The sequence below is a fragment of the Mytilus edulis genome, chromosome 12 (assembly GCF_963676685.1).
Source record: "Mytilus edulis chromosome 12, xbMytEdul2.2, whole genome shotgun sequence".
Lineage (NCBI taxonomy): Eukaryota > Metazoa > Mollusca > Bivalvia > Mytilida > Mytilidae > Mytilus > Mytilus edulis.
This window is the reverse complement of record NC_092355.1, coordinates 31,507,440-31,519,708: the sequence shown is the minus strand read 5'-3', so window position 1 is coordinate 31,519,708 and position 12,269 is coordinate 31,507,440. Positions and strand designations below refer to the sequence as shown.

The 12,269-nt window shown below is 31.9% G+C and overlaps 1 protein-coding gene across 1 annotated transcript; it reads right to left on the bottom strand.

Annotated features, from left to right (window-relative positions):
* Positions 1–3,075: 3,075 nt before the first annotated feature.
* On the bottom strand, positions 3,076–11,840 carry LOC139497571 (fibrinogen-like protein A). Its single transcript, XM_071285800.1, has 4 exons — positions 11,459–11,840; positions 8,681–8,838; positions 3,886–3,982; positions 3,076–3,278 (listed from the first exon to the last, which is right to left on the bottom strand). The coding sequence occupies exons 1-4, from the start codon at positions 11,838–11,840 to the stop codon at positions 3,076–3,078; spliced, it is 840 nt and encodes a 279-aa protein (XP_071141901.1).
* Positions 11,841–12,269: the final 429 nt, after the last annotated feature.

Sequence of the window (12,269 nt, the reverse complement as noted above, 5' to 3'; positions counted from 1 at the left end):
GGTACTATATTTGAATGAAATACCTATCAAAAATGAGAAAGAATAGGGTTGGTTTGGGGTCTTCGGTCATAAGCCCATGCAATGCTTTTTCACTCGTCTTTACATGTGGCATCCCTTGCACATGTGCGTATTTCCCAAAATAGAGCAATACATCAATTACAAATTTAGTCATCAGCAGTTTGCCTTATAAAAAGATTGCTCTTGCTGCACTCAGATGTTTGAGAAATGTCACGTTTAACGAAAAAGATTTCCACATAAATTGAATGAAGGAATACACGTGCTTTGTTGGTTACTGACAATCACAAATCAAGTTTTACTTGCTACGCATAAGAATAGATATTTATCAACTGTTTGATTACATAAACATAAATTGCTTTCAAGCATTTAGTTTTCGGCGTTCCGCATGACTTTAACTCCAGAAAAACTCTTAAGGGACATATTTTTTTAAGTGTTTATTTCATTTTTGTGTCGAAACCGTTCATGTCCTATCAGTTCATTAGGGTATACTCAGCTAAGTATTCAGTATTTCGGTACTGACATTTTTTATAGCATACTTTTCTTAAATTGTCTTTTGAAATTGTTGAAACAAAGGCAACAGTACTATATCGCTGTTCAAAACTCGTAAATCTATGGACAAAAAACAAAATTGGGGTAACAAACTAAAACTGAGGGAAACACATTAAATATAAGAGGCACATATATATATATACGACACAACATTAAAATGTAAGATACACAGAAATGGACTAAGCATTATACAAAATCCTATGAGAATAACAAATATAACAAAAAACTAACTACAGCAATACTGTTGTTGAATAAAAAAAAACAAAACTATAATTACTAGGTTGTAGCGCCACAGCAGTTTCAAATCTTATACATCGTTGGAATTCAAGTATTCGACCGTAAGTGATCCTGTAGATGGTAATCCAAAAGAGTGCCTTGTACTTACAAAATTTATGAAATATTGTTTTAATTTTTTTTAACAGCTGTTTCAAACATTCATTTTTTTTTATTCAAACACCGTACTATTAAAATGGAATATTCTAATGTTATTTGTTTTCTTCTTTAAATATCTCGATTATATGTCAAATGCGATTGCGCAATGTTGTTTCAAATGTGTCTGACCGTCAATAGTAGAATTGACGGAAGATGTCATATAATCAAAATGTGCGTAACTAACCATAATGCATTATTATATAGTCGTGTATTCACCACTCTCTTTGCAATGAAGAAATCATACTTCATCTTTTTCTCAAAGGCATTAATGCTTTGAGGCTAAGTATATTTAACTGTTCGGTTTTCTGTTTCTAGTTCAAATGGAATTCTGAATGTATTTGAAACATTTCGAATTTCATGTTCTATAAATATCTTCTATATGTAGTAACATTATTGGTACCAATTTTGCTGACCAGATGCGCAATTTCGACAACAAATTTATACCCGTGGCCAAAGCTTCTTAAAAAATTAAACAGCTGTAACATCTATAATCCAAAAAGGTTATTTTTGAGCAATTGCCGGGATTGGAATAAGAGTTTTGCATTTAACATATTGACTGATAAATTTATTATTTTTGTTGACCATTTTCTCTTTACAAATCTACGCTTAATGAATTTACTGACAAATAAAAAAACCAGTGTCCACGTTTAGTTATATTGATAAGTAAACGTAAGGAATGCGTATAAAGCAATAATGTCGTTTTAACATAATATTCAGAGGACATAGTTTTGTGCAATCAAAATGTAAACCGAGGAAAAGTATTCTACTGCAATATTACCTGCATTGTGTACAGAAATAGATCTAGTCTGCAAATATCAAACGATATCAAAATAAAGTTCAATGAACTCTAAATGAAAACAAATCGCATGAAAAAATGCCACTGAACTCTTAGTATAAAACAGCAAATCAGCCATCACTTTTTAAATACACACATAAGCCCATGTTACGCGGAAGGTATTTAGTAAAACAAGGTAATGCAACCAACTTTATCAACACAATATAAGAGGTACTGTACACATTAAATAAATGATAAGACAAACATGGAATATTGTCTCATTTTTTATTCATATTTTTCTGATCATCATTACTCCATTTGATATATAACCAGTCCAGTATGGTTTGTGCTCTGTACGACTAAGATCACAATAAGAACACCTTTTAATATACCACCATGATCCTGATTGTTGGATTGCACAATTACTGCTATAATTGTCATTGTCCTGGTCTATCGTTGAGAAATTCGCCCCGTTGTGAAATTTCAATTGATCACCTTAAACGAAAAATGAAATATTAGCGATACAATGAGGAATTACAAAATAAACAATTAACTACATGCAGATATATAACTTTCTATAATTACTCTTTATAAGTCAATGTTAAAACATAACAAAATCCTGTTAAATAAAAAAATATTTTGTAGATATTGAAGATGTGGTAAAATTAAATACAAAACTCAGAAAAGAAATAAAATGGATCATTGAAGGTATTTCTATTGAGGATTTTAATAACGTAGATTCCGTGTTGGTATTCAAAATTAAATTTGATTGTAATTATGGTAACGAAAAAAGTAATATCAAAATTCGTGCAAACTATGATTTCCTTATGACGAAAATTCTGTAACATGAAAAAGTAGATCTTAAAATGTATAAGTAATTTTTTATGAAATTTCTTTCAAAGTGCTATGACAACTTAAGAGTTAAAAACAGTTTTTCGACTCAATAAAAAATCACTCAAATATACACGAGAATCTACCAAGAGAGTGTTAAATTGATGTTGCATTTGTAAATAAAAGGTGTTAGTAATTGACAGATTATTATCTTAAATTAGAATGAATATTTCAGATGTAAAATTTTATTTTGTTGTCAACATTGTTGGAAACTTGACAAAGACATTTTTACTATATATTATTTGTAGTTACATTTCATTTTTTCATAGATCATGTTATGAACTCGTCAACGATACCAGGCTGATAATTTCGCGATTAAACTCATTTTAACATATATACAATACAATCGGCAATCCATGGATAAATCAGCTACTCTTCTTCTATATGAAGGTACGCAATTGGCAAAATTTTCAAGAATGATACAATAACAGAAAAAAAACTACGTCACCTGCAGTTCCAGAATAATCACCAACAGTAAGTTTGTATTTGGATGCAGCGTCTCCTATAACAAAGGTTTTATACACAGCATATTTGTTGTTGTTATGTCCGTCCACCATGTCCACCCGTAATTCGTACTTCCCACTGGAGGTCAACATGTGTGTGTATTTGTTGCCTAAACATAAAACAAAATATTTGTTGTGGTAAAATTTATTATATGTATTTTTTTAACATGAAATTAGTAATTACCCCGAGAAAACATTATCAACCGCGGGGAATCCAATGTTGACATTGCTTTTTCGAGAGTACCAATCACTCGATCACACACTCAGCTATGTGTTTTCTAATTTTTTATATTGAATGACCTATCATTATTGCCTTTTACAGATGAATTTTATTTCAAAGTATTTTCTATGACGTCACTTACATTACAACGTTACGGGTATTATGAAAATCAACAGAAGTGACGCAAAATGTTTTATTTTTGTATTTTGACAGTCATATAATAGAATCTGTGCCAAAACATAGAACTTAAGCATTGTCTTTAATAACTTGATGTAAATTTAATCAATTGTCCTTTAAAATATTTATTGGTCTAGACGAGAGGATGACATTAAAAAAAATGTCACCCGTTCAGCCATGTGATAGAGTAAATTAAAACCCACGTATTAGCCAATGAAAATATGGCAGTTTAACGTGATGTTTAATAAAACTGTTTATTAACCCCTGTATGTACACCTTTTTCACTATCACTAATCTTATAAACTAAGAATACAACTTACCTAACCAGAATTCGCCATTAATATCACCAAATCCATTTTCGCACTCAACCCAGGTACGTTTAAAACAAACAGATCCCCCGAACCGTTTTAACATAACCTAGAAAAAAGGCAATATGATAGATAGACAATAATTATACAATGGCTTTCACAATATCTCATCCGTATCAATCAGAGACACCAATGTACTGTAAAAAGAAAATATTGCGATGTTTTATAATTGCGAATAGTTCGACTTGTGCACATCCTGCTACAAGCATGCAATTTGGCATAGGCCTTCCTCAACTATTACTCTTTTATTTCAGACAGGGAGGCATTTGAAAAAAATGTCTCACTTCCGGTAAAATCCAAAATGGCGGACATCATACTTTAATCGGCCTAATATCGAAGGCTAGTATTCAAAAGGGTATTATTATCATGCTGCTATAATAATATTTAGTACAAACCTTTGTTATATACTACTTTTGGATATATTATAATAGATTAGATGTCTTTAAAATCCAACATGGCGGACATTGTACTAAAATAAGCTTATTTTGTGTTTTAACATACTGCTACTATCATTAAATTGTACAGGAACCTTTCTTTGATGCTTCTAAGGGGTACAATATATAAGACATATGTCTTAAAACCCTTACATTTGGTAACATTCAAAATGGCGGACATAGAAATATCATTTTTTTATTTTGATATTCAACTTCTTTTCAAAATGTGAAGAAATTGGTTTTTTTTGTGGTGGTCATTACGGTTTTGGCTGAAAGTTATCCTCCAAACCACAAATCATGTTCTGTAGTTGATATCTAAATACAAAGTTAATACTTCCGGTAAAAACCCCAATATAGAGTAAATGTCAAACATGATTCCTCAATCCATATCTTCGATGTATAGTTTTGGATAGATTGATTAAAACAAAATAAAATCACTACTAAAAAAGTACTAAAACATTTTAAAAATAACCACTAAATTGGCCAAAAAACCATGTTAATTTCCATTCACCACCACATGCACACGATGCAGGGCACAGGAGATTTGATTTTCCACATTAACAACAACCGCGGCAACCTTTCTTACATCCACAATGTGCAAGCTTCTAACAAAATGATGAGGCCTCAGAAAGAGTTTTAAAAGTGTTCCTCTTTGTCCCTTCGTCATCGATTAGCGCCTAGACTACACATCTACTTTTGTATAGGTACTATTTCTGTACTAAAATATGTAGTACTGAACATTTACTTTTAATATTTAGTACTATTTCTTTACTTTAAAATTATTTAGGTACTTGTATTTTACAGTACTTGATTTGTTCTAAATATTTTGGTACAGAAATAATACAATATTCCATGTTTCAAAATCATAATTTTAAGGGATTTGAAATCGAAAAAATTTCAAAATTCTGAAAAATGTAACGGTAGTAACCAAAATCTGTAGTACCTAAATTTCAAGTACAAATTAAGTACTATAAAATACAGGTACCTAAATATTACAATAATTTTAAAGTAACAAAATAGTACTGAATATTAAAAGTAAATTTCCAGTACTACAGATTTTTAGTACAGAAAAAGTACCTATGCAAAAGTAGCTGTGTAGGTAGCATAAGAGACAATTTCAAGCTTGTCCCCTAAGCACGTGTCTTAGTATACTGTACGTTTTGCATGCTAGAAAAGACTAGACTAAGTTGAGGGAATAGCCTCAATTAGCCTTCCCTTTTGCGCAAATAGTTATTTTTTGCTTTGTTAACCATGATAACCCCATCGGATAAGTTTGTGTGATCTTACAGTAAACACCGGTGATTAAGCCGAATCAATTATAATTCTTTATGTTTAAGTCACATTTTCAAATGCAATCAATGTCTCCCACGCAGGCTTTTTTTTTAACTTTTCAAGCAGACAGAAAACCGCATCACAACCGGTAAATACATGGATCACATTATGTGTGTGTGATCACTCATCGCTAGTGCATTTGAAAGGTCATTGAAAAATGTTCATCCAAAGCTTTCCCCCCTCCTAAACCAATCGATAGTTTGTCTACCCCTATGTCACAGAATAGCGAAACAGTAATGACAGAATCATCAGTAACGACTGTTCGAATAATGACTCGTTTAAGTTCGTGTGTCGATGCATCAGACGCATGCACCATGATTCTAGTGTCAGCCTTTTAATGTGAATATGGTTCTTAACTTGAAATACATTACATGGTGGTTAAGATAGAATATTCTGAACATGTGTTCCTACAACTACCATATGCATCAAAGACTTCATCCACTCTTGTAACAGTTTCACGGGTTTTTTTTAAAGGTAAGGACATTATACCCTATCAGCATACTCGTTATGAAACACCTCGAAACTGTAACAACAGTGGATGTAGTCTCGGAGGTTTACATAGACAATACCGGTAGTTTGAAGGCTGCTACAAGAAACAAGAGCTACATTTAGGGGAAAGGGAATACATTGACGAATTCAGGGTCAACACAAATTTCTCAAAATTGGCAAAGTTTTCTGAGAGATGAAGACATTAAGAAAGAACCTTTTTTGTTTTTTTTTCACAGGAGCTTGCTCAATAGATTTTGAGGAAAAGGTAGTTGTAGCAACAAATGCTCAGGATGTTCTGTGTTATCAACCAGATGATGGCTTGCATTTGGAAGTGGGAAAAGCTTTAGATATATATCTATCCATGACCTTTCAAATGCACGTTTACTTGAAAAGGAACTTCGTTGTTGACATGGATGGCGTTTGAAGATGTGACTTTATGATTTAGAACGATGATCGATCATCCAACATCACCAGATATGGATTTGATCATGTAATTGATAAAACGATACGTGTTTTTGTAGTAAGATCGAACAAACTTATCAGATTGGGTTTCCGAAGCAAGAAGACATGTTTTTGGAAGAGGAAAGACTTATTGATGCTATTTGAACGACTCGGTCTAGTGTTTGTCAGCATGTAAAACGTGCAATATACCATGGCGTGTCTGGATGAGTAAAAAGCTTGGAATATTTTCCTATACTTACTAGTGCATACGCTTATGGGGCTATTGGAAGGACTCGGTAAAGTTTTTTTCAGCATGTAAAACGTGCAATATACCAGGGTAGGAATTGGCTCCCAAGCGACGGGAAAATATGATTCATTGGAACCCTTTTGGACAACTCTTTGTGAGGCCTCTTCACCTTATCAGGAGCTTGTACATTATTGATGTAAATAACAATACCCCGGTCTTTGTAAATGAGGAAAATCAGCTCTTCGATGGTGAATAAACATGAATTTGCGGCCATAAATCACTTATTTCAAAGACGTTTTAGTACTTTAGTTATTTTATTTTATTTTTAATCAATCTAATCAAAACTCTACATCGAAGATATGGACTGAGGACTCATCTTTGAAATTTATGCCATATTAGTTTTATTTACTGGAAATGTTAAATTTGTATTTAAACATTAACTTTAGAATAGATTAAGTGGTTTAGAGGATAATTTACAGCCAACAGTTTAATGACCAGCACAAAAAAACCCTATTTCTTTACATTTTGAAAAAAAGTTGAATATCAAAATAAAAAAAAAATATTTCTATGTCCGCCATTTTGAACATTACCGGAGGTATAGTGTTTTCAGACATATGTCTAATACATTGTATCCATTAGCAGCACCAAAGTAAGGTTCCTACACAATTTAATGATAGTAGAAATACGTCAAAACACATTTCAATCACCCTTCCCATAAAAATAAGCTTACTTTAGTACAATGTCCGCCATGTTGGATTTTACCGGAAGAAGGGTTTTTAAAGACATCTAATATAGATAATATATCATTAAGTAGTACATAACAAAGGGTTGTACCAAATAATATTATAGCAGCAGGATAAAAACACCTATTTACACACTAGCCTCTGATACTGGGCTGATTTAAGATTGGTGTCCGCCAATTTGGATTTTACCGGAAGTGAGACATTTTTTTCAAATGCCTCCCTATCTGAAATAAAAGAGTAATAGTTGAGGAAAGTCTATGCCAAATTTCCTTCTTGTAGCAGGATGTGCACAATTTTTCACAAAGCTGCCGTACTATATTGCAATATTATGATATATAATACAAATATTAACATGCATTCACACTTTCTTGAAATAGCAAAACTTAAGCTAGCATGTATGCCAATCTTTAAAATTTCAATAAGAAATGCACGTAAATATATTTTTTGTATACACTTTATTATGTAACTTTTGTAGATGTTCACGTGACACGACGTAATACTGATAAGGGGTTGGATTAAGCCTTGCAACTGTGACTGATATTGATGACTTTTCGTCATACCGACAGGGAGATTGAATAAGCCTTTATAGTCTTACTGATATATATATATCATCATGGATGACTGTTGCACCACGTTTAAATTGTACAGTATTACATATACAATTATAATTTAGAATGGAATTGGGGAATGTGTCAAAGAGACGGCAACCCAACAAAAGAACAGATTGACTTGTATGTATTACAAAGTCTAGCATAACTAATAATATTACAGGTTGACATTTGTGTAAGATAATTTTGATGTACTGTTTCTTTTGTAGAATATTGTTAGATATTTGTTTTCTCTGTAAATATGTATGTTCACATTAAAAGAAATGATTGTTTCCCGTGTTTAGAACATTTCATTCAAGATACTGTTATTAATTGTAGTAGTAAACACGTTTTGATATCAAGAATACAAATCAAAAGCAGCATACGATTTTTAACTACGTGATTGCATCAATAGTTGAAAGCTGCGCAATTAGAAAAAGAATTTGATTCCGGGTTAACATGGTTAAGTCCTACCGTCCATCCTCCACCGTCTGTGGTCATATCACAGTACGCCTGAACAGGATTATCTCCCCCTGGATATATACTGTAAACACCATCATTCAGTTTTTTGTTTGTTTTCTTCTTTAACTCTGTACAGTCTTTGTACTTTGCAATTGCTGGTGAAGATATGCCTATAAAAATAATATTTGTCGGTATTATTTTTTTAAATACATAATTTATAAAAATAAAGGATGCGCGCTACATCCTACATCTATGACATTCGGTTTCAATTTCCAAATAAATTGTTATCAACGGTACCAGCATTATATATTTTGTAAGATATACGAAGGATCAATGTGAAAGTAATTTCGTACAGCATTTGACATAAGTGAAATATCAATGTACCTAACAAACCTTTAGACATAGAGACCCAATATATGTTGATATGAGATCTCTTGTTCATTAGTAGTACGCTGAGGTAAAAGTAAGATTTTAGATTTATTTTGCTTTTCTTAAGAAACCATGATAACTAGTGCCAAACAAATTATACAAAAATGTAACCTGCCGCATGCCGTATTCGGAAACCTTTGGTATTTAATTATGAGATCCTGTGGAGTGTTTTAAATAATAAACCATATATTATAAGTAGTAACCTGGGGTATTTCGCTTTGAAATCATTCTTAAATGGCCTTAATTTATGTTCAAGATCAATCGTTATTTTTGGGGGGAATCAGTGAAACCACATCTAACAGGAGTTAATACTTTCTTCATTGTATTCAAATGTAGATATAACCCATACAGTTTTTGAAGCTATGTAAATAAAACCAGATAAGACTATTGACAAATTTCTAACTGGATTTTTTTAGTTGAAAGACCATTTGATTTTGATCTGATTAATAAGTCTATCTACCTATCTGTGGAAAGAAATAAAGGCTTTGTTCTGAATACTACTTTTCTTTCTACCGTCACATCAAATTCTTAGAGGGTACTTTTAGTTTGTTAAGATGTCGATTGGATATTGGATATCGAAGAGTTCATTTACTTTTGAAATTGACCCTGTTTAACCGTATACTTTTCATTGTAAGAGGTATACCACCGAACAGTGTATCAATTATTAATACAAAAAACGTTGTTGCTATTGAAGAAAGTAACAATTTATTTTCAAAATTACTTGGTCGATCCCTCATATATTTTGTGACACATAGATGGCCTTAAAATTTAGGTCGAGATCAAAATTAACTTTGACGTTTTTATAAATTCATTTTTATGCACCAAATGGTTGGTATATAAGTCATATTGTTAAGGTCAGCTGACAGTTACCGTATGCTTACCGGTAGTATAGTACCATATAATATTGCAATCAGTTGGAAGTAACCTATGAAATGATATCGGAAGCTAACGTTGACATGATGTGATAACTTATAATCGAGGTCAAGGTGACAGGTGAATTTGGCGTTCTAGAGTTTTGCCTTTGTTATAACTATTGATACACGATAAAGCCAAAGAAACGTATGTGTTTAGTAGGAATTCTTTTGAACTTGAAAATTTCAACCGGTAGTGAATTTAAGTCGTCACTGTTTGCACTTGATAAGATAAAAGTATCTGGAACCAACTATTATTGGAATTAGTGTCAATTAACCTATATATAACATAGCTCCAGAATTAACATTTTTCAAGTCGGAAGTAGCGAATTATCTCTATCCTTTCAAGCAGAAGTGCAAAGCTTGCACACATGTATACCACCGGAAATTGATTTTTTACCCTTTTGATAGCATTTGCAACATATGTGAATTTGGGGATGAAAGACATTAAATTATTCTCTGAATAATATATTTTTATTATTTTCATTATTTTGTCTACCTTGTGCGTGTATTTTTGTTTTGCAACATGAATCTAATAATTTTGTTAAGTTATAAATACGTCTCATTTCTCTCGATTTGATAAGACATGTGAGAAAATGGTTTAATGACGTTTTATATATATTTGTATGCTTTTGATATATAGCTTTATTATAAGTTTCATTGACATAAATATTGTGTTTAACAACAATTTAGCCTACGTAATTGGTCATTAGTAATGCTTTGCTGAGTATGCCAATAGGTTTAGACTCGGAGATAGACCGTCAGCAAAAAATGGGAAACCTGTCTTCAACTGTATCCAATGAGGTACGATAATTAACTTTAATTTTTTACCCCTTGGACATCGCTGTTTAGGGTTTCTGTTGACCGGTTGCCTAAAATGGTTGTCTTCACTTTAATATTTATTTTTTGTACGGAAAAAAACCTGTGAATCTTGGATAGTTTCATGGCACAGAGGAAAACAGACCCATGCAAATACAGCATATGTTTTAGAAAAATTAAAAACAACAAAGTCCTATTTATGTTTTAATTTTTATTTTAAGTATTTGAAATCTTTTTATCTATGTCATACTATGCAATTAAACTATTTAAAGTGCACATGTTTGTCTGTATTTTTATCACATTTTGTGGCTTACAGCATTTCAAGCCATATGGTTTACATAAACATGAGAAAATGTAATTGTCATTACTTGAGTAATGTATCATGGTATCCATATGTTCAAGCTGATCATATTTTGAAACATCACAGTTAACAATGGTTAAGAAAAATTGTTTATAAATCATATACAATGAGGCAGTCTTTCATTATAAGATAGTATAACTATAACACTAAAGGGAATGAGGAAATAGAGGCAACTGGAATATACCGTTTTCTAATTGCATTTTATTACTAAAGCTGTCGTTCCATGAAGGTTGTTTCAGATTAAATTAAATATACAAATTATGTAATTACCTTCTAGTTCTTGCTCTTTCAACACGTCATGTATTTCTTGCAGGGTTAAATTCCGAATAAAGTTTATGGTTGTGTTTTCCTCCAATGAAGACTTAAAAATACCTTGCATTTCTTCTTGCATAGAATTGTGAATCATATTCCTCATAAGTGTTTTTATGTAACTTTTTATTTTCCTGTTAATGGTATTAGTGTCTAGCATGGCTACCAGGGGAGCTCCGTCGTCGCTTATCAACGGAATAGATAATGGATCTGCATTTTCTTTTTCACCGGTATCATGGGTATCTGAACTGAATGCTCTCACATATCCGTGTAATTCACCATGTAAGAATAAATAATAAACAACCAACGGAAATATTGTGTTCAATTGACAACAGTGCTTCATCTTTACAAGTCAACGTTCAAATGTATTACTATGCAAATGTTATTGTTTAAAGGTTGGCCTATGTATTGCGTTAATTGCGTAATAATGATAAACTTTATGGCTCAAAGGTTAAGCAATCTGTTCGATATAACAAAACGTTTAGGGTAATTGGCTTGCGTTAATCAAATGATAACCTGACGATACAAAAACAACTAGGAGACATTAGGAAACATTTGGAGACATTTCGATTTAATTTTGTAGTAATTCAACAGTGATAAACACAAGATAACGATTTCTCTGTCATACACCCTGTGTTCTAATATAATTTATTATGAAGTCTTTCCGCCCTGATGTAAATTATCAGCATGATAGACGGTGGTACTACAAATATGCAGACAATAACGATTTAAATGATAAGCAAAAGTCAATGATTGTGTGTCTTTTGTCAAA

Excerpts from the sequence above, each read along its gene's own strand:
- LOC139497571 (XM_071285800.1), bottom strand. The coding sequence starts at position 11,840 with ATGAAGCACTGTTGTCAATTGAACACAATATTTCCGTTGGTTGTTTAT. Across the intron at positions 8,839-11,458 it reads GAAAGAGCAAGAACTAGAAG|GCATATCTTCACCAGCAATT; the intron begins GTAATTACATAA and ends TTATTTTTATAG. Across the intron at positions 3,279-3,885 it reads TAATGGCGAATTCTGGTTAG|GCAACAAATACACACACATG; the intron begins GTAAGTTGTATT and ends TTTTATGTTTAG.